This window comes from Simochromis diagramma, unplaced genomic scaffold (assembly GCF_900408965.1).
Source record: "Simochromis diagramma unplaced genomic scaffold, fSimDia1.1 OVJJ01000406.1, whole genome shotgun sequence".
NCBI lineage: Eukaryota > Metazoa > Chordata > Actinopteri > Cichliformes > Cichlidae > Simochromis > Simochromis diagramma.
Genome location: NW_024387104.1, coordinates 22,662 through 45,881, shown reverse-complemented (window position 1 = coordinate 45,881; position 23,220 = coordinate 22,662). Strand labels below are relative to the sequence as shown.

At 39.3% G+C, this 23,220-nt stretch overlaps 2 protein-coding genes across 2 annotated transcripts in view; both read right to left on the bottom strand.

Moving 5' to 3' along the window:
* The window catches only part of LOC120743083 (NACHT, LRR and PYD domains-containing protein 4C-like), a 46,481-nt gene extending 23,278 nt beyond the window's left edge, over positions 1 to 23,203 (bottom strand). The window contains exon 1 of the mRNA XM_040046608.1: positions 23,156 to 23,203. The gene's annotated coding sequence lies outside the window, so the exon portion shown is untranslated. The remainder of the gene's footprint in view (positions 1 to 23,155) is intronic.
* Positions 8,106 to 15,881, bottom strand: LOC120743084 (neoverrucotoxin subunit beta-like). The gene is made up of 6 exons (XM_040046609.1): positions 15,429 to 15,881; positions 15,226 to 15,335; positions 14,783 to 14,876; positions 11,118 to 11,175; positions 8,947 to 8,993; positions 8,106 to 8,784 (listed from the first exon to the last, which is right to left on the bottom strand). Exons 1-6 carry the CDS (start codon positions 15,526 to 15,528, stop codon positions 8,240 to 8,242), a joined length of 954 nt encoding a protein of 317 aa, XP_039902543.1. The 5' UTR covers positions 15,529 to 15,881; the 3' UTR covers positions 8,106 to 8,239.
* Positions 23,204 to 23,220: the final 17 nt, after the last annotated feature.

Below are 23,220 nucleotides of genomic sequence, written 5' to 3'. Positions count from 1 at the left end.
TTGATGTGTTTGAAAACTTACCTTGGGATGTAGTGTAAGGATTGGGCATTGGGTGTAAAACTCAAAGTTAAAGTGGTGGGTGGGCTCATTTTGACAGAATATATAATATTTCATGAATGAATTAAATGCAGAGTTTAGACTTTCATTTATAGCATCTACACCGATGATAAAATTACCTAGTATGATTATTTTATCTGAACTCAGCAGTGAATCAGATTAAAAACTGAGGAACAGCCGGGTGGACAATAGATTAAAAGAAAAAAATATATATTTGTTGAGTTACATAGTCAGGGTGAAAAATGCAAAAAGTCAAGCTTTCAAATGGTGTACCCAAGTATTTATAGAGTAATCAATATGTTGATCAGTTATTAAATAGTTTAATAACTAAAGAATCAGGCTTTCAAAGTGTTCAAACTGTTTGAATAAAAAGAATAATAAATAAAACATGTCAATTATAATAGCATTAATATAACAAAAATATAAGTAAAACTATTTGATGCCATAAAAGCTAAACAGTCACTGTAGCCATCAACACTTACTACAGCTACAAGCCAATATTATTTAGAAAAATCAATACATTGTTTTTATTATTATAGGGCAATAATAAATATTCTAAAGAAATAAAATTAACTGTTTAATACTTTCCATTAACTATTTTAATAATTTAAATGTACAAAAAGTGTTTAATTCATAATAAATGTTTTAAAGCTAAATGTCCTCTTTTCTTCCCTTTTTTTAAAAAAAAAGTCTCTCAGCCTAAGTTTCAGTTTTCTATTTTAATGGCCTGTGGAACAAAATGAGTACAAATGGTAAAAATTGTAAATGGTCTGTATTTGTATAGCACTTTACTACTCCCTAAGGACCCCAAAGCACTTGGCTACACCAAATCCTTTATACATGAATACAGTTTAATTAATATCACATTTTATTTATATTACACATGAATGTAACCTGCCAAATAATATAACCAAACACTTGAAATAAATATATCGAGAACACCCCATGCCCCCCGTAGACTAAGCCCTGCTTACTGCAGGTATCACTGCCACACAAAGTACCATGAGGTAGGTCTTAAACATGATGCTATGCTGCTGTCTCCAAAAGTTGATTCGGTTCATCTGGACTGGGAGGTCAGTTCTTTAATCATAATTATGCAAATTCTCATGACCATTGATCAACAACCACTGACCAAAACCCACTGATCAAAGACCACTGATCAATGGCCATGAGGACCATTTGATGGGTGAAACTGGGGAGCCCATGGCACACCCATTTGGCAGGAGTCTAGCGATCCATCTAAACAAAAGGCACTTAGACTGAAACTGACATAGATATGTTTATCCTGCCATAAAACAAGGTACGGCCTCTCCCACGCTCCCTGGATGTGGGTGTGAATGCCAGAGCACTCTGGAATGCACACAAAGTCTTTGCAGCCTATCAGGATCAAACCTCTACCAACATAACGTTGATTATAAAACTCTAAGCATATATGAGTAGATATTTCTACGCATAAATGACAATCAACAATACAAATCTAACAACAACGCTACATCCAGGTGAACAGAATTACCCATATGGAAAAGAAATAGTAAAAACTTATATGTGATTTACTCATGAAAGTGGCCACTTTCTCATTACTTTCATATATTGTTTTAGTAAGTATAGAAAACATACAAGTTTCATTATATAATTTTTCAGGGGATCTTATATCTGTTTTCACTCTTGTATGCTTTTCATACAAGTTTCACACAAGACAGATACAAACTTTATAAGATTTATATATCTTTTTCATATGGGTAATTTTGGGAGATTTACTTTCCTGGATGATTGAGAATGCATCAAGGTGATACTGCTGTGCTCGGTTCATGACAAGTATTTGAGTCCAGACTTGCTGTATGTTGTATTTAGAAAGAAACAAGCTGCTATCTGGAACGAGTCAGTGCTCTGCTTCTGATGGAAAAAGGGGTGATGAAATACTGGGTGATGCAGAGGAGGGGGATTTTGACAAAGAGAGTATAGAATAGAGATGGACCGAACCAATATTACGCATCGGCATCGGTCCGATACTGACCTAAATTACTGGATCGGATATCGGTGAGAAATAAAAAAATGTAATCCAATCCATTAAATAAATAAATTAAAAAAAATAAAAAATCACAAAACTTGCAACACAGCTTAACTCAGCTCATAACTGTCACACGTCGCAGCAGTGTGGTCACGTGATAGAGCAGCTGCATGTATTTGGAGCCTCGCTACCAAACCAGTATTTCATCTCCGAGGAAGTGATCCCAGAGAGAAGTAAAGCAAGTGTGTAAGTTCATCTCTGAGTGTTTGTAAAGCATTCCAGCGTTAAGCTTAACAACCAATACATGGAGCGACTGCCCCTCTCTCTCTCTCCCGCTGCTACTTCAATCGTGAAACTGATCAATGATCAGCTGATCGGCTTTTCTGTCGTGAGTCCGTCTCTCTGTTTCTTCTTTGTTTTTGGCCCACTTTGTACCAGAAAGAGGAAACCAGCGGCTGAACAACAGCAGCACGTTTAAGCTTGATCAGCTGTTGTTAGAATTTATTTAATATTACTTTCTACACCAGGATCTTTTTCTACAGCTGACGGCTGGTAACTGTGCAGGGGCGGATCTAGCAAAGTTTAGCCAGGGGGGCCGATAGGGCATTAACAGGGAAAAGGGGGCACAGAGACATACTTTTCTTTCTTATTCTCATTTAAAATGTCTGGCTTTTAACCCTCTGGGGTCCAGGGTATAATTGGCCGTTTTTGACTACTTTTGATTTTACCTCTATATTTCACCTTTAAAATATGTTTTTCTTGCCTTGTTTGGTATCATTATTTTCAGCATAACCTAAAATATCTGATTTTTTTTTTCATTTTGGTATACTATATTAGCACAGTTGATCTAAATTCAGACAAAAAATTCAAAATCCGAGCAGAAAAAAGTTAAATTTTTTACTGTAAAGCCCACAAACATGTTTAACGAATCATTTTCATAAATTGAAATGTAAATAGAAATTGTACATTTCTAAAAGAATATGCACAAGTTTTGCAAACACCAAAGTTATATGGTACTATTTACCTAAAAATGCAGCTAAGGCCTCAGGCGTTTTTTTTATATAACCATTTAAATCTATTTACAGAACAATCAGCTGGGCTGCATCAAATAAGAAGGCACACAAATTATTTGTGCCATTCCAAAAAATGTAGTTTGTGTTCAGTATAAGACAGAGGAGAACAGCACAGGCCTAAACCCTGCAGGTCTGACAGCAGGAGGCGCATCAGTCCAGTTTTCCATGTGGGAACAGCGTTTACACTGGAATCTGCCTTTGACGGCTTTTTTAGAGCAACTGTGAAATTCAGCAGTATAACTGACACACAATACAAGACAATAACTACACAACACACTAACTACAGCCTCCAAACACGCTAAACGTCACTAATGTCTCACATATGAAAACTCGCTCTCTCTCTTTCTTTCGCTCGCCCGCTTTCCTTCTCAGGTGTCACTCCTAAAAACTTCCCCTTCTCCCTAAACAACCAAATGTCACATGTTGCCTTACCAGTTTTTTGATTGGCTGACATGGTAAACTCTAACACCAATAGGGAAGGGGTGTTTTTTCTTTTTCTTTTTTCACTCACAAGCGGAGAGTGTTTGCTAGCGCTGTCTGTAGAAAACCCCGTTTTTACCGTCCTTCCCGCTGTAAACACCGCTGTTTTATTAAAAAAAAAAAAACATTGCGTGTATGTTTTATCATAACTCTGGTTTTACGTGGCCCATCGACACAATTCAAAAACTAGTATATAGTTTGAAGTCTGCACTTTCGACCCGAGTTGAAATGGAGAATAGCTTTAGTGTTGTTGTTTATTTAAACTTGAATATGAACTTATACAAAATGCAGCAAGATATTAAAAAAAAAATTTTATTGATTAAATAAACACACTATATCGGATTCATATCGGTCTCAGCAGATATCCAAATTTATGATATCGGTATTGGTATCGGACATAATAAAGTGGTATCGTGCCATTTCTAGTATAGAATATAAGCATTCCTGATCATATTTACTCCAACTCACTTTTGAGCAACAACAAATACTCCAAACACTTTAAGAAAAAAAAAGTGTCTCTCGCTAAAGCAGAAAAAAATGTTTCTTTGATGAAACAAAGCAGAGCTCCACTAACAACTTTTCCTTTATCAAAAAGCAGCTTTTTTACTGTCTGTGTACAAACCAATCTTTATTTTAAACATAGCTTCTCAAAGCTCAACCCAAATACAGAAAAACATCATTGTCTCTCTCACACTGTGTGACTCACACCTGAACAATGAGGTTGTGTCACACCTGCCCTGCAGCTAAACTGCTCATGTGAGTTTGACTGTAAATAATAGTGGTCATATGATTTACAAGGAGAACAGGCCATGCCAAGTGTCTTCCTTGTCTGTGCCCGTCAGCATGGGACCAACTTCTCCAACTTCTCCTGTTATCAGATTTGTGAGCAGCAGCAGAAACAGAAACATAAAACCGTTTGATTCCAATCAATCAACAACCAATAATCAAGTTTGAAGACAAACAGTGATCAAAGTTTGTCCTGGAATTGGAACTGAACAACTGATCCAAACATCACAGAGCACAAAAACAAACAGTCAACCTGTTGAACTAGGAAACAAAGCAAACTTACAGTTTCTTCAAGTACACACACCAACAACAAGCTCCACTCCACACCTGGACACTAAACACGGACACACAGGTGAGCTGCTTACTGGAAGGAGGCGGGACTTAATGCCTAAAGAGTGTAAGAGGGTCACACCTTCATGTGCTGGTTTACAAATATGTCATCTGACTGCTCAGACTGAACCTGTTTACCTGTTTAAAACCTGTAAAACTGAGCTTTCTGAGCTTCCCGCTTGAAAATGAAACGTCGAAAATGAATTTAGTATTTTTTTTCTTACACTCTGACTAAACAATCTTGGCATCAAATTAAAGCTAACACTTGTGAGATTTGATCAGAGGTGTAAATACTACAGCAGATGTGACTGTGTCAGAGTTCCTGAGGCTGGAACATAAAAAACGTTTGTAGATTTTCTTCAACTAAGTTATTTTTCATTTTATTTTATTTAACAAGTAAGGTGACCATATTTAATTTCCAAAGGAAGAATACACTTGGCCCAGTCATAATGAACTTTAATTATACTGTTTGCTTAAAGAAGTTTTTAACATATAAATGATGCTTTCTCTGTACGGTTAATGAATGGTGAAATTAAAAAAAAAAAAAAATGTCTTATAGGCTTTTCAAGTCAACAAGTTAAAAAAAAGAAGACTTTTGGTCACCAATTTATAGCCACTTTGAAAATATGATTCCCTTCCCATTTAACCAGGAATCAACATGTGAACATTATCTGTGCAAGTAATGATGCTGCTGAAGTGAAACCATGAAAAATTACAGCACTGTTAATGACTACATAGCCATTTAGCACATTTTGCCAATGTGATGGTGTGATGCATTTTGTAATGGTGATTTATTATGTCAGAATCAGAATACATTATTGATCTCTCTCTCTCTCTCTCTTTTTACTAGTCCCCCCCAGGGACCCCAAAGCGCTTTACACACCCAGTCATCCACCCATTCACTCTCACATTCACAGACTGGTGGATTCAAGCTACAGTTGTAGCCACAGCTGCCCTGAAGAAGTAACTATATAATTAATTTCCCAACACTGGTTATTATTTACTGTATTTTGCAGACAGAGTTACAGGACTCTCTCCCAGACCACAGACTCATAATACAAGTCAGAGCTTTATAAAAGAAAAGAAAGAAAAGAAAGAAAAAAAAAGATGTGTTTTCAAAATTGGAATTTAAGTTATTTTTACTTCCAATAGTGTTTACATATTTTTTTTCATTGTAAGTGGGCTAAAGCATAAACATAAATGCTGTAATTTGATTATTTTAATGAACCATGTAACTTGGATGGATTTGATGCTGGCCTGACGACAGTGCACACCTCTGCTGTTGCTCACCGTGGTCCAAGGGATCGCTCAGAGAGTTTGTGTGTTCGCTCAGACACATGAAAAATTAGAGGGAACATTGGTTGGTGCCAACCTGCAATAGAAATGTGAGATTAACTAAATATTTAGAATTGTGTGATTTGAAATGTAAATAGATGCTGTGTTACTGTAGGTGACAATATGTCATGATATTGTATATATTATATAATGTTTGTTACGTCTCCTCGAGGGCAGGAGGGGATAACACAACAACTCCGGAAACTCGGTACAGGTGTTATGAAAAAGGTTTAATGGCAGCGCGCTCACAAAATAAATAACCTAGATTCAAACAACAAATGTGGGGGAGAAAGGGACAGTTAGGTTGTGCCAAAAAAACCCCACCAAAAAGACAAAACCAAAACTTAGCTGAGCTACTATCCTAGAAAAGCAACAAACAGGAGAGAAAGACCCTAAACCTCAACTTAAAACAAGCTCAAAATTACATGGGTGGCACCAAGCTACTTACCTAGTGTTTCTAACACAAAGACTCTACGTGAGTAAGTGTATGGGGTCCCCAAACTTACCTAGACCACTTTACTCCCACCACAATCATCAAACAAAAGCCAGCCAGCAGAGAACCGTCACACACATCCCAAACAATTCAAAGGCAGGAAGAGAGCCACACCCAGCCACAGGTGAGTCTCCTTATCAAGGTGTGCACTCCTGGATTGTCCAATCAGGGCCTCCCTCCTCTAATTAGTTGGACGTCCCCAGATTGACATCAGCCTGTAGTCTGCGACCTAAGGGAACGGCAAACAAAAGGAGAGGGAAAGAAAACCTGCAGCCTGCAGACACGTAACAATGTTACACACACATAACATAATGTAATGTCTTCATATTTCTGACCAGGTGATTGTGGGAAAACGTGATTAACATATTTTTCTTGTTTGTGGATGAAAAAAGTAACGCTTATAAGGCTAAATAATTACTTGTCCTGTATCGACAGACAGAAGAGAAGGACAGGGCCCAGGTCCATATCAGTACTGTGTGGTTACTACTGGCATGTCCATCGAACTGGAGGTACTCCTAAAAGTTGAGAAAGTCTCTATATTGATACAAAAATGTGACACAACAATTTCAGATAGAAAATAGTGTGAGTGGTGAGAGAAAGATTTGTGTGTGTGTGTGTATTGTTGAGAATGTTCAGAAAAACGGGCAATTATAGATTAGACAAAAATGGACAACAGTTATTCACAGTTATAGTTTAATGACTTTTCAAATGTCGAGTGTTTATATGAAAAGAATTGTAATAAAGAGTTGGAAATACATACATACAACAGTCTCAAGTTTATTACATAAAACTGAAAAGCATGATAAATACAACAATCTTTAATTCAATTTTATTTAATTTCATTTTATTTTATCTATGCAGCGCCAAATCACAACAACAGTCACTTCAAATTGTAAAGTAGGACTTACAACAATACATGTAAAGAAAAACCCAACAATCATTTTACCCCCTATGAGCAAGCACTTTGGTGACAGTGAAAAGGAAAAACTCTCTTTTAACAGGAAAAAAACCTCAAGCAGTATCAGGCCCAGGGGCAGCCTGATAGTTAAACTTAGTTTTTGCACTTGGTAAAGCAGAGATGCTGATCATTTTATTAAACATGAAAGAATTTAGACAGTTTTGAACTCTTAGTGATGCAACAGTGTTTTTTCAACCTTAGAACTGGAAGCAGAGTTTGGGCCCAGATGGATCCTCGAGGTTCCTCACTACGATAGCCATAATGATTCATCGAGGTGTGCATCTTCGTAGCTTACCAAAGTCGCACTTTTTTTTAAACATTTTTTAGCGCCGTGTACCACATAAAATCGGCTGGGGTCAGTAAGCACAACCAGAATTCATGCTCAAGGCACACCAGATTATAAGACGCACTGTGTGTCTGTGAAGGTTCTCAGTCATCCAGGTCATCGTAGTCAAAGGAGCTTGCAAAGAAAAGCGTCTGGACTTCTTTAAGTTGCTTGAAGACGTTTCACCTCTCATCCGAGAAGCTTCTTCAGTTCTAAGGTCAAATGGTGGAGAGTCCCAGATATAAACCTAGTGGGAGTTTCCCCCCACAGAGGGACAAAAGGACCCCCTGATGATCCTCTAATCGCCTGAGCCAAGGTGTGAAACTGGGTGTGGGCTCCAATCAGCCAGAGTTTAAACTCTTTCTCTAACAGGAGGACACTCTTTACACTCAACTCAGCACAGGGACACTGAGGAATCAGGGCTATTGGGCCAGAGTGTAAACCCAGGATAAAGAGTTTGAGTGAATGTGGTGTTGAAGGTGTGGAGGTGGATCAGAGTGTCAGAGGAGACTCTGTAGAAGGACAGAGTGCCAGCAGGACAGTCCACATACACTGCTACTCTGTTAGAGACAGAGGAGGAGGAGGAGGAGGAGGAGATGGATGTTCTTTTTCCATTATACCAGACAGAACGAGGACCATCATCAGAGCAGCTCAGACTCCAGGACTGATCATTGCATCCAAACCTACAGTCTTTACTGCCTCCTTTCCTTCTGATTCTTTTGTAACTCACTGATATAAAAATGTGTCCTCTCCACTCGACCTCCCAGTAGCAGAGGCCAGTCAGACCAGTTCTACAAAGCAGCTGAGGATAAAAATCAAATCTCTCTGGATGATCAGGATATGACTGAACCTCCTTGTCATATGTCACCTTCCTGTTGTTGTTAGACAGTTGGAGGTTTGTGTGAACTGTGTTTGTGTCGATTGTGAGTTGACAGGAATCTGATGGAGAGAACAAACACAATCCAGCTGCAGTTATTGATCCATCATCTGTTCATTGATTGACACTTTGATGATGACAGTCAGGATAAGTGATGTGACAGTTTGAAGATGGTTGAATGTGTGTTGCTTTGTTTTCATCAATCACATTAAAAACACACTTACACTTCCTCAGAACTGGTCTCAACCATCGGCCCCCAGCAGGCTCCACCCTGAAAGGAGAAAGGAAAGAAAGGAGACCAGATCAGACCAGCACAGTATCTTTCAGCATGCACACATGGACATTGCATCGCTCTCATACACATACTTTTAGACACTAATAAAGGAACACTCCTACATTTTCATTGTCGTCATTATCTTTATATTCCTCTTCTGTTTAGCTAAAAAGAACACCTCCTTGCCTTTGCTGCCAGCTGTTTTCTTCTCTTAGCGTCAGTGTGGTTACTGTAGATGACCTCTGACCTTTGAGTGAGTGCAGCGTTTTAATGTGTTTTAATACTACCTGAAACCTGTTCATCTTGTGATTTGTCGACATGCACACAGAGAAATTTCTGCCTCTTTCATGATATTCCAATCAGCACATTAGAAACTATTATCAACTATCTGTCTACATTTGTGTGACTGGGATAAAGAGAGATTGAAGTGAAGGGGTAAAGTGTCTTAATATATGTCTTAACATTAAAAATGATCAAAGTCCCAAAAAATTGGTTTTCCCTAACCCTAATAAAAAAGCATTTTCATTCTTAATGAAATATAAATAAAATGACAAGTTTGATCATCATGAGAAATGTTTGAGTAGTAAAATGGACTGTTCTAATATCTGAATTTTGTGTTTTCAGACATGATACAGCTTCAGGCTTTTCCACTTGTGTGGAGGAAAGTAGGAAGATAAGAACTATATCTCCAAGTTATCATACTCCGAATGGACCATGTTCAGCATCTCCATTGCCGAAGCTGCTGCACTGAGTTGCGGCCGGAAGGTGTTTGGTTTCTGTCGTGGTGGTAACCCCCCAACCAAATGTTGGACACCAGACGTGAAGGAGTCCTATCAGGCTTGGTTGGCCTGTGGGACTTCGGAGGCAGCTGACAGGTAACGGCAGTCCAAGCTGAACGCGGCATGAGCAGTGGCTCAAGCAAAAACACAGATGTTGGAGGAGCTCGGAGAGGCCAAGGAAAAAGACTTTCGGACTGCCTCACAAAAATTCTGGCAACCCATCAAGTGACTCGGGAGTGGAAAGCGGTGCTCTACCTGCACTGTGTATAGGTGGACCGCTGCTGACTTTGACTGAGAAAATTGTCGGGCGGTGGAAGGAATACTTCGAGGACATCCTTAATTCCACTGGCACGTCTTCTGTGGAGGAAGAAGAGTCTTGGGATGACCACCCCCCCACCCCCAACCTCTGGGGGTGAGGTCACAGAAGGCAGTTAAACAACTCCTTGGTGGCAGAGCAGCTGATGTGGCTGAGGTGAGGCTCTGGATGTTGTAGGGCTGTCCTGCCTGACATGCCTCTGCAATGTTGCGTGGAGATCAAGGGGCAGAACCCCTTGACTGGCAGACCAGGGCGGTGGTCCCCATTTTTAAGAAGGGAGACCAGAGGATGTGTTCCAACTACAGGTGATCACACTCCTCAGCCTCCCTGGGAAAGTCTATGCCAATGTGCGAGAAAGGAGAGTCTGTCTGTTAGTCAAACCTCAGACACAGGAGGAACACTGCAGTTTTCTTGATACTGCAGGTACTTGAGGGCGCATGGAAGTCTGCCCAACCAGCCTGTTTTGTGTTTTGTGGACTTCGACAAGGCATTCAACCGTGTCCCTTGGGGTTTTCTGTGGGAGGTGCAGCTGGGGTGTCTGGGCCATTGCTACGGGCCATTCGATCCCTATACAACTGTTGCCAGAGCTTGGTTTGCATAGCTGGCAATAAGCCAATAAGCAACAATAGAGGCCAGTGTAAAACTATACCAGCACACTGCACATATGGCAACTGCCATATTATAATGTTGCAAGCAATCCCAAACTCCAGTCTTCTGTACTCCAATGTGCAGTAAGAAATCTATTATCCTCAACCGTTCTTTCCAGGAACATCATCTGAACAATTTTCAGTATAAACTTGCTGGTCCTGTCATAACTTTTTCTGGCATCACATGTTGCACAAATCTTTAAGCCACATTTAAACTGTTTGCTTGTCATATACTGTTTGTGTGTTTCTCCAGATATCACAGGATGTCTGATTCTTGATATGGAACTCATTTTCTGCATGAATCAACAAAAAGGCTAAGTTAAGGAGAGAGGAAATGTTTTTTAACAATTTTCTCCTTTTTCAGGAGGGTTTTGCATACCTGAGAGCTTCCAGTCTCTTGTGTAGTTGCTTCTCTTCAGGGAACCGGTGCTTAATTCCTGCAAATGCATCTTAAATCATAATTGGTCCATTAAACATTTGACAATGTTCTAACTAGCAAATCAAATCAATTCATGTTACTTTAGCAGTATGAGGGCTCTGGTCCCCCACAAGCATTGGTTTTTTTTTTTGGGCTGGTTGCAGTCTTAACCTAATTCTATCTGTAATTTTTGTTTTGTCAAATGACTATCATTGTGATGGCCATCATCATGACTACAAATTACTAACACGAGTTAGTCATCCTGTTTCATCCTAAAAAATTAACACAGTCAATCAACAACAACAACAAACTTTATTTATATAGCACATTTAAAAACCAGTGGTGTACCAAAGTGCTTAACATGCAAGAGGGTAAGATGAAGTAACAGGGAAGGATGAGGGCTATGGCAAGGTACCAAAACGTGCTAGCATGTTGAATGGCATTAAAACACACGAAGGCAAAAGAATTGCATATAAAAGCATAAAAGAAGGCTAGGTGTTGAGGATAAAACAGTCAAAAATTTTTTTTAAATGAATTAAAAGCCAAACATAAGAATAAGCGTTAAGCTAACTATCAAGCAATCGTTAACTGGTAGAAAAGGCGAGGCTAAATAAGTGGGTTTTTAACCGGCGATTTGAAGGAATGGATGAAATCAGACTCGCGTATAGCGATGGGGAGGTTATTCCATAAATCGGGTGCAGCCAAGGCAAACGCGCGGTCACCTCTAGTCTTCAGCCGAGATCTCGGCAGTACCAAGAGTGACTGGGAAGATGATCTTAATGCTCTAGTAGGGGTGTATGATCTAAGTAGCTCAATGAGGTAGCTTGGCGCTATATTGTTAATAATTCGGAAGGTAAGCAGCAGGATTTTGAATTGAATGCGGTACTTAATGGGAAGCCAATGCAGATCAGCAAGGACAGGGGTAATAGAGACACGCCGCCCACTACCAGTAAGGAGACGAGCAGCTGCGTTCTGAACAATTTGGAGTCTATGGAGGAGAGTAGAGTTAAGACCGAAGTAAAGTGAGTTGCAATAATCCAACCTAGATGTCACAAAGGCGTGGATAAGCGTTCCAAAGTCCCGATGTGGAACATAATGTCTGGCCTTGCTAATAAGACACAATTGATGGAAACAAGATTTAACAACAGAGGACACTTGTTTATCGAACTTAAAAGAGCTATCCAAAAATACACCCAGGTCACTAACAGTATCAGTGAGGAAACTGTTAAAGGAACCGAGGGAATTCACGGAGTTGGCTACGGGGGACTCTATTGTCAAAGACGGTAATTTCCGTTTTCCTGTCGTTTAGAATAAGAGAGTTACCTACATCTGTATGTCGTCGACATAACAATGATGTGCGATGTTATACTTCTCAAAGATTGCGCCTAAGGGGAGCATATACAGTGAGAAGAGCAGGGGACCAAGGAAAGATCCTTGAGGCACGCCGCAGGAGACAGGTGCAGCAGAGGAGAAATAAGGGCCAAAATTGATCGAGAAGGACCTATTAGAGAGGTATGACTTAAACCAATCTAGGGCGACACCTCCAATGCCAACTGTGTGTTCAAGCCTCGCTAATACGATGATCTACCATCCTACCATTATGATCTACCATATCAAAGGCCGAGGATAGATCAAGTAGGACCACAATTGAAGAGCGTCCGGAGTCAGCAATCAGAAGGAGATCATTGAGGACTCTGAGCAAGGCCGTTTCAGTACTATAACAGGGTTTGTAAGTGGACTGAAATTTATCATAAATGGCATTCGCATCCAAATATGGCTGGAGTTGTGAAAGAACGATCCTCTCCAGTATTTTGGACAGGAATGGAAACTTAGAGATTGGCCTATAGTTCCCAAGATCGTTATGATCAAGGTTCCTTTTTTAAAGAACGGGCTGGGCAACAGCGCGTTTGAAGGCTGAAGGAACAGAGCCTGCAAGTAGAGATATATTCATTAGAGATAGGATGCTGGGTCCAATTACACTGAAGCAGTCCTTAACTAAACGAGATGGAAGGGTATCATAAGCAGGAGAGGTGTTCTTTGATTGGTCAGTAAGTTGCTTGAGAGTATGGAGTGACACCAGCTCAAACTGTTGAAGTGATGATGAACAACCAGGGGTGGGAATAAAACTTGACACTGAGGGGAGTGAGGACTTAAGATGTAAAACTTCACGAATAAAATGAGTTCAAAAAAGTTCACAAAGAGCAGGAGAGCACGGCAGTGGCATTTCAGGACAGGGGTTAACGAATGAATTGAAAACATTAAAGAGGGATCGGGGGTTGTGACCATGAGTAAGAATAATTTTAGATAGGAAGGCAGCTTTGGCCATTTTAGCAGCAAGTTGAAATTGCAACCGGCTGGCATGATAGATAGACTACAGGTATCATAAGAAACCTGTAGTCTATCTTTCTTCCATCTTCTCTCATTCCGGCAGCACACACGTTGCTAGGCATGTGTAGAATCGTTTAGCCAGCATCGGGAAAAGGATCTAGGGTGCTTCATTTTAACAGGGGCAACAGTATTGAGGATGGAGGAGCATGTGGAAAAAAAAGTGCTAGCAAAGTCATCAATCGTGGAAGCCAGGGAACAGTCAGGAATGGAAGAGGCAAGTTTCGAAAAAGACATTGAAAAATCCTCCACAGTTGCAGAATTAATTATACGTGTAGGGCATTTCTAGAATCAATTCGATTCCGATTCACAAGGTCCTGAATTGATTCGATCCACAATTCCATTCAATTTGATTCGATTCGATTCAGTTGGATTTGAATCTGGGAAATTTTGCCTCAGTCAGAAATATTATAATTCAAATCAGTACATTTACATATTTTTGTATCTATAAAAAGGAAGCTGACACTTTTGAGACTTTATCAAAGGTGTGAGCATCACAGCAGAGGCCTTTTTGTCAAAGTAGCTCAAGATAAAACAGAAAAACATGAAGGTGATTTTCCTGGCCTGGGATTTTATAAAAATATTCCACAGTACCACAAAAACGAAAAAAAAAAACATTAACCAGCATATGAACATTACCTCTGAAGTTACAACGGTTTTATTAGAGACACAACTAAGCGTTTTGCATTTTGCATAATTTTAAAAAGCAAAAGTCAGAGGGAGTCCATGACGATGTTTATGTGAAGCTTAGTTTGGATCTTTTGCTACTGGTTTGGTCAGTATTGTTTGGAGAGAGATAAAACTAACAGCTTTAGAATCAGCGCAAAAAGGGCATAAACACAAAGCGCGGACCCGCCGAAACATCGGAATCACAGCCGTCGTTTCTCACCCGACAGCACGGATAAATTTGTAAGCCTTAGTTCAAACTGTATGATCAAAGACATTCTTCTGTCTCCATCCTTATTTAGTGAGGATGTTTACTTCTTCGTCTCAACTATGTTTTTGTGTGGGTAGAGCATTTGGGGGGGTTAAGCCAGGGGAGATGACCTTTTTGTGAGCAGGAAGTCACACAAATGCACCCATATCCACACACACTCACTCACCTGCACATATATACACACTTACAGAGACACACATACACACACACACACATGTAAAAACCGGTTTTTGACTTGCTTTCTTCACAGAATAAGTCTGAATTTGCGGGCCTATCGAAGCACAGACCCGACAGTGGTACTTACCCGGAAATAGGTAGAAGTGTTTTGTCAGAGTGTCTCTCTCTTTGGTTGGCATCTGCTTCTGTTCAGAGGGGAAATCTTCAAATTGTTGCATGACCTTTGAGATTAAAATAAAGTTACAGTGATGTCTGACACAGCTGCTCATATTACAGAAAATATATATTGCAGTCATAGAGAGAGAGACATGGAGACATTGTTTCCATCATGTTTAGAGACAGGAGGATCATCTCTTATTTTGCCTTGTTTCAGGTCACAACAAATGAAGGGCATTACAGAATTCTAGCCCCATTGCCAGCTACGAGCATGGGAGATCAACGTGGTATGAAATGGACTAGTAATAGTAGCCAGAAAGAAAATGCAAAAATATTTAGAAAAACTTAAACATGCAGAGAAAGAATTAGGAATAAATTCAGGTTAATGACCAGATAAAATACTGGCAAACGTACTTTTTTGAATAGTTCTTCAATATCATCTTGACAGCACCCCGTGAGGATCACATCACAAATGTAATGGAAGAAATTAGAACCATATTCTGGGTTTCTATATGAATAGGTGTCTCCAAAGAAACAGAAACATAATTTGCTGCATTTAATTGTGTTTGTTATTATACACTATTATTATAATAGTTACAAGAAGCAGGATAACTTACGAGGTGTGCTCGAATGAAAACCAATGAAATCCTTTTCTATGTGTACTTTTCCAACTTTGGCAATGTTTTTTGATGGAGGGCCAGTGTTTTCTGTCCCCATGGATTGTCTGCTTGCATCTACTGTAACTACTCCTTCATTCTCTGAAACAAGAAAGATGTGTGCAAACAGCTATTCTTGATCATCTTCAGGTGCTCTGTTGTCATACTAAAAGTGAGAAAAACTGCATCATGTGTATTTAACATCATTACATCTAGTAAACCATTAGTTTCATTACATTCTCCAAAGTTTTGGATTTTCTTTGCCTGTAATTAATTTTGTTCATGGTTTTCTTGTTTCTTTAAAAAGAGACACTGACCTAAATGAGACAAACTAAACAAAATATACCATAACATCACTACTACAACTATAACTGGTAATAATAATAATAAAAACATGTGTAAGAGTAATGTTCAGCATCTTTTTGGTGCATGTCAGGCTAGTTGATAATCACCTCCTCTACAGGCCTGAATGATTATGACCTTTGGTTTGTTCATTAGTGCAGGACAGTTCTTTGTGTTTAAGCGCTCATAAATTTTATCAATTTCAAAGTTCTTCAGGTCGGAGCCACGGATAGTTCCCAAGTCACCATGAGACATGAGAACCACAAACACACTGTCTGTGTTAAAGAGCTTTCGATGCTTGGAGAAACGAATTAGAGCCTCATCAATCTCCTGTAAACAGAAAAGTTGAACATGAATTTGATATTTTACTCAGTTTGAACATCAGCTAAGTGGAAGTGAAATAACGCTTTCTGTCTGTAGAATTTACCTGTGCAGTCAGGTCTTGGTAATATACCACTGCATAGCCCAGATTATAGAGCAGGTTGAGCACGGCTTGTGCGTCATACTCAGCACCGTGTCGGTTTGATTTCAGATCATAAAAATGTCTAATATTGATCAGCAGTGCGATGCGATTTGATATGGAATATTCAGTCACCGGGTAAATCTGAAAGAATATATAATTTAAAGGAAAGTCTTGAGATCAATGTAACAAACTTTATTTTAATTTTTTTTGTAATGCTGTCAGTTACAAATAGACAGTAATTAGCTTTAATTTAATATTAACTGCAAAAAGCTAAGGACAAGAGCTCAGTTAACAGATATGAGATGAGAATTATATGGTGACTCACCTTGTTACAATCTATGTCATCTGTGCACATCGCCATGTTTAATCTATAAACACATTGAAAGATATTTGTAGCTGGAGGACTGACTCAGCATCAGTTTATCAAATGATATCCATTTTTTAGATTATTCACTATATATCACATAATTTCTCTTCTTCGGGAACAGACAGGGAAGACAACAAGAAGGTGTACAAAAAGGGTTTTTTGATTACCTAATCACAAAAATAAAGTTAAACTAATACAAGACATGGAAGAAAAAAAAACTTAACTTAAAAGAGAAAATAATCCAAAGACTAGAGATAAGAAGCAAACTGAAGATGGAAGTGTGGGTTTCTCTACCTCATGCTGGAAGACAAATTATAAAAATAAAATAAAAAAGAAATCATGAAAGATACTTTTCCTGCTTTCTCAGGAGGCTGGACATGAAAGCCATGGTTCTGGGTCAGTTGATCCAGCATTTTGACATTCTGTGTTTTGTCGTCTGTTATATATTAAGTTTAACTGGTTAGTTGTAAGTTCATTTTTATTATGTCTCTGAGTTAACTTGCAATCAGTTTAATTTCTTGACCTTTGGGTTCCCTTTGTGTCTCTGTCCTCTGTGTCCTTCTCTGTGTATTTGTGTGCATCCTTGTGTCTTGTTTCCCTCTTCGGTTTCAAAATGTGCCAGTCGTGCATTACATCTTTTCCTCTTTTATTGTGAGTCTTGTGTCACATGTTCAGTGTGTTTAGTTTTGCTTCTTCTGTCTCGCTATGTATAATTTGCCTTAGCTTTGTTTCCCCATGTGTTTTCTGTTCCTTGTCATTCCTTGTGTATTTAAGCACTCTGTTTCCTGTGTCCAGCACCCTGATCTCCCTCATGGCTGTGTTTAGTTTAGGTTAGTTTTGTATTTCTGCCATCTCATTAACACAGCTGTGTTTTGAGTTTAAGCCCTGTCTGCAAGTCTGCATCTGGTCCTATCCTGTCTGATTCACAGCCAGTTCATGGCAATGTCTGCCATCCATCAGGGGGGTTTTCGGTGGGGGACTTCTAAAAACACCCTCCAAACTTCAGTCCTCACATGTTAGCAAGAAAACAATGATATTAAATGTAAAGTCCGGGGATAACCTGTTAAATCAGCTCTGAGCTAAGGAGTCTGAGAGATGAAACATGATAGTGAGTCCACCAGAGCCTTTGTTTGTTTTATTTTGGGGGTTTTTTTCTACAGCTTGGTAATAGAGTGGTAATAGTAGGGTTCCAATGAGAAACAAGAACATAATTGTGTGGTAATTTCTAAGCAATTACCACTCAATTACCTGTAGTAGTTTTATGTGCAATAAGAAGGAAACAGAGCTGAAAAATGCAAATGCAACTGCCTGTTTCTATTTAACAACATATCAAGTACAAAGAAGTGCGCCAAAGGCTAACTATTTGCTTCTTCTTTGGCTTGCCTCATAGATCCATGACTAAAAACCAATGTATTATAACAATACATTTAGAATCAAACCAACATTCCAGCTACTGCAGTAGCACTGCAAGAGAAGTTTTTAATTAATTAATTAATTAATAGTAATAGTAATAAATAATTAATTTAATAGAACTTTTTAATTCTTAACCCTCCCAGGTAGTGATGGTAAATTTCAGTTGACCAGAGAGTGCAAAAATGTATATTTTCACTCAAACTTAATTTGTTTCTCTTTTCATGTAAATCCTACTGCTAAGATGAATGATTGTAAAAGAAAACAACTATTTTGTAGAGGAAAAAAGAGCAAAAAAATTCTAAAGAGAACATTTATTTATTTGTATTTTATTAGTATTTTCCTTAAATGTGTCAAATATATATTTTCTCATCTTAATGTCCACTGAGCTGTGAGCCAGGGGGCGGTAATGCGCCTTAAAATTGGTTGCCAACCAAGAAGAAGAAGAAGCTGTGAGCCAGGAGGGAGGGGGTGAGTGAGTGATTCGTTCAACTCGTTTGAGCTGTGAGCCGGGAGGGAGGGGGTGAGTGAGTCCTGAGTGATTCGCTTACGCTACGATTCAGCACAGGAAGGGAGGTGGTGAGTAGCTCAAATGTGCTGTTAGCATGTTAGCAGCACGATGCTACTATGTCTTGATGTGAGCTTCTACTCGGGGGTTTTTCTTCCAGTTCAGAGCAGAAATGCTTTTGTTAAGAAACTGGCTGTTGTTTCCCCCCCCCCCCCCCACACACACAATTTTAATTATAAGCTAGACATATTTCTACTAATGGATTAGTTTGCTAACAGCAACAGGGATGAGTCAGTGAGTCAGTTGCGCTTGTGAATCATGATTCACGAGTCAGTAAAGTGATTCTCGAGTATTGAACGATTCGTTCATGAATCAAACATCACTACTCCCAGGCCAACGGACACACACACACACAGAAGTGGGTAGTAACGACTTATATTTACTCCGTTACATTTACTTGAGTACGTTTTTGAAAAAAAAAAAAGTACTTTTAAAGTACCTTTTTTGCACGATACTTTTTACTTTTACTTGAGTACATTTATGAAGAAGAAACTGACTTTCAGACATCTACTCCTAGTGATGGTAAAATTGATTTTTTTTCCTACTTTTTACCATCGACGTTTTACATCTAATTTGATCGGCACTGTTTTTACCACTAAAAAAACATGATGGCATTGTACACACTAGTGATGGTATTGATTTGTTTCAACGTTATGATCAAGGTATATTGCATAATATCACGTTATTACAATATAAATAATATATTGTAAACGTTTTATTGTTCAAAGTGAAAGGTAGCACAAACATGAAAAGTATATTGTTAGAACAATAAACTTTTCACGTTATAGCGTGATATAGCTCTATTTTTTCATTTGCCTGGGTGGCAGCTCTACGCTTACGTACTCGGATGAGCTTGCCTCATCCTACAAGTTGTGCCTCAGTCTCTTGTGTCCAGATAACCATAGACATGGTTATCTGGACCATGACCATGTCTAATATTTTATGTTTATGTTTTTTCTTTGTTTTCTTTGTAAAAAAAAATTCAGGCCATTTTTGTCCAAGAAATCATAAACATCTAAGGGAGCTCATTACAATTCTCTGACCTTGTTGGTCCAGGCTCATCACTGAAGTCTGGAGGTTGACCTTTGGACTGGTCACTGGCCACAGACGGACAGCTGGATCTTGCAGACTCTGCTCTGTCCTCCTCTTCCTCCATCATCATCTGCTTGAGGACTTCAGTCAGTCTGAGAGGTAAACCACAAACAGTTCACATTAACAGAAGTAACTGAGTTACAGTCGCTGACCTCTGACCTGTCATGTAATCTAGAAACCAGGTCACATGATTCATACCAGAGATACCTGAGCTAACCTGCTGAAATGTAAGACTTTCCAACAACAAAACACAAAAACAAGAAGTGGACAGAATATTAGGCACAGCTCTGAGTGTTATGCACGCAGTTCACTGCCATCTCCGACCTCCGTATGAAACCATATTAAAGCTCTTTTATGGCCACTCAGACACTTTAGGATAACATGATGTTCACACATTATATATGTGACTGTCATAGTTTAACATGTGAACTTCGTGCATGTAACATTCATGTCGAATCAGATCTCAGCTCCACATCAGCTTTGCTGAATAATCTAAAGTTTCTTTGACATCACGAATTAGACGCTGTCATGAACACACCTCTATGTTTCAGTTTTCTCTGATACACTGAACTAAGTCTTAATAATGATGATGAGCTCCTGCAGGTTGTGGCTTTATTCCTGGAGATGCATGAATCACATGTTTAATCCACATTTGGACTGTTTTGTCCCCTCAGTTTGAACTGAAGTCATTTAAATATGAGTGAAACTAAAGCATCAGCTGACAGCTGTAATCAGCACAAATCACCTGTCAGAGCTCACAGTATTTGACTCTGAAAGTCATTCACAGTCTGCAGCTCAAACTCTTCTTTGCTGAATTGGAGAACATTGTTTCTGTAAGTTTACAGAAAAGTTCACCTGCACTGATGTTCACATGAAGTGGATCCACAGTCAAACATCTCAGCGTAGAAACACTCAGACATGATCATTGTTTCCATGCTGTCCTTTATCTTAGAAACGCTCCAGTGTGCAGCAGTTTGTGCTTTAGCTGTGAGTGTGGACGCAGTTCACGGCAGGACATATTTGAAGCATTAAATTGTTCAGGTGTGTCCACCTTTACAGGGAGAAATATGCTGCATATGAAGTGGAACGCAAATTGCTAATTTTACTACTTTGGGAAATTTGACAGCAAGGTCTGAGCAGTTTTAGCTTTTATTTTACACGCATGGAAGCACCTGTCTAAAACCGTCATTCTATCCATCAGGTGGTGACAGCTGTGGTTGGACAAAGACTTCTGGTCCTTTACAAGTTTACAGGAAACACTATAAAATTCATCAATTAATACAACCGCTATAGCCCAAATTTTAATGTTATGTATGCATTAAGTAAGTAAGAGAGGTTTCTAGTTAGTTTGAGGTTTATCCCTCAAAACTGTAAATACAAAAAACATGGACAAAATAGTTTCCAACAACAGGAAATTTATTTTGAGTGTGTTCATAGTTTAGTTTTTGAGATACACCAATTTTTATATACTACAGGAAAAATGAAAATAAATATTATAGTGCTAATTTGCCAAAAAAAACCAGCATGTGCATCAAAATAAACTATTTCCAGCAGTGCAATTTGAGTTCTAAGCATTCCACAAATGATACAGAAAAGCATAAAGTCAGACATGATTTTTAAAAACACCAATAAAGGCTTATAAGGCCCTGAAGGTAAAAAAAACAAAAACGAAACAAAAACAAACCTAGGACAGGCTGATGGCATAAAATGTATGGAAAAAAAAAACCCGTTGCTCTAGCTCTAGCTTTCTTGCTTCCAGTTTGCGGGGCCCCGCAAGGGACATGAGAGAAAAAAAATTAAGTTGAACTTTTGCGAGATCTTGCAAAAAAGACTGCATTCATCACAGGTCGCATTTGAAGGCCGAGTTGCTGTATCCTTTGTGACCCAACCTATCCAGAATTCATAGCACGGCGCAGCCATTGTTTTGCCAACAATGGTGGCAGCCACTTAGTTTTAATATTATTCTTTCTGGGTCACAAAATAAACTTTTATGATATTTTCCGGCGTGAATGTAGCTGTGTAAACTTCAAATATCTGCTCAGTTTATCAAGACACCACATATTTGTCAAAGTGCTCAGACATTTTCGAAGATGTCTGTTACCCACCAGCTCGAAGCTAACGGGAGGTCGAGGCCCACTACAGCCAGGGGGAACACCACACTCCCGGCACATTGTGCCTCAACCTCCCGGTCGGCTTGCAGCTGGTGGCCTCCGAACATTTGCGAGATTTCTGTAGCAGTTCTACAGGGATTTAAAAAACCGAGCGAACCCTGCATTTTAAAGGCCTAAAAGGATGTCCTCTGTTATCAGCAGGGGGAGCAACCATAATGGCAGCTCATTTATTCCCTGCCTGCATTCATGGATTTTAAATGTCTTCAGATTTTTCTATAATTATGCTCACATCACAGTGCTGAATGGGTGACGTGTTTAGCACCATCACCTCACTGTGAAAAGGTCCTGGGTTTGAGTCCACTGGCTGGCCGGGTGCCTTTCAGTGGAGTTTGCATGAGGTTAGGTTGACTACAACAAACTTTAACTGCTGGGATAAACTCAGTTCTATGCAGAAACAGCCAGAAATAGACTTGGTTTAAGTAGCTGCCAGAGAGGAGGAGTGAGCTGCTGCAGCAGAGAGCCAGCTGCAGAGCAGGAGCCGTGAGCACTGCAAAGTGCTGAAGTGCAGAGACCACAGTGAAAAGCGACAAAACATTGTAAATTAAAAAAAGCAAAACATGAACATCTATGTGAGGTCCTTTGGGTTACAGTGTCAAATGTGTGAAAATTAAGCTTCAAAAGTTTCCACTCTTTTAGATTTAAATAATAATACTCATCCTACGACACGCAGCACAACATGACTGATGGAAGAAAACATGAGCACAGACATCCAACAACATCGAGCAGTTAAATTAAATTAAATTAGTTGTAATGGGGGAATTCTAGTTAACCCTCAAATTTAGATTTAGATGGATAAAACTTCACTGTATGATTTTTGTATAACCTTTGTATGCTTAGATGAAGTATGTGTATATGTCAGGATAATCTGGTGGAAAAACACTGCTTAGTTTTGCTTAACAATGTTTCACTATGGCATGTGCTAAATGTTGACCAGTGCCTGAAGCTTCCTGAGTAAAGGTAGTGGGAGTCTCTGCTCAGCAACAGCCTGTGGGACAGAAACCTGTTGTAACTAAAAGATACAGAGAGCTGTGGGTGTGTGTGTGTGGGGGGGGGGGGGGTATAAAAGGGGCGCTGTGATGGGTTAGAAAGCTCATTACTATGAGCCTGGGATTTTTTGATGTGTGTGTCCGTTCTCCTGCATGCAGTAACAAATACCAATAGAAAATTCCATGACATAGTCCAGGCTGGTTCCTGTGAATAATGATGGAGCAGTGATGTGAGTGCTGAGCTGTGACATGGAGAAGAGTCATGGACAGTTAGAGATGGTCATCTCACCTCTGAGCTTTGGTCTGGCTCTCATGTTCCCCACACAGAGTGCTTTTAGAGGGAGGGACTCCCTC

Coding starts and splice junctions, on each gene's coding strand:
- LOC120743084 (XM_040046609.1), bottom strand. CDS start 15,528: ATGGGGACAGAAAACACTGGCCCTCCATCAAAAAACATTGCCAAAGTT. Junction 15,336..15,428: donor TTTTCATTCGAGCACACCTC/GTAAGTTATCCT, acceptor GTTTCTTTGGAG/ACACCTATTCATATAGAAAC. Junction 14,877..15,225: donor TTGAAGAACTATTCAAAAAA/GTACGTTTGCCA, acceptor TTAATCTCAAAG/GTCATGCAACAATTTGAAGA.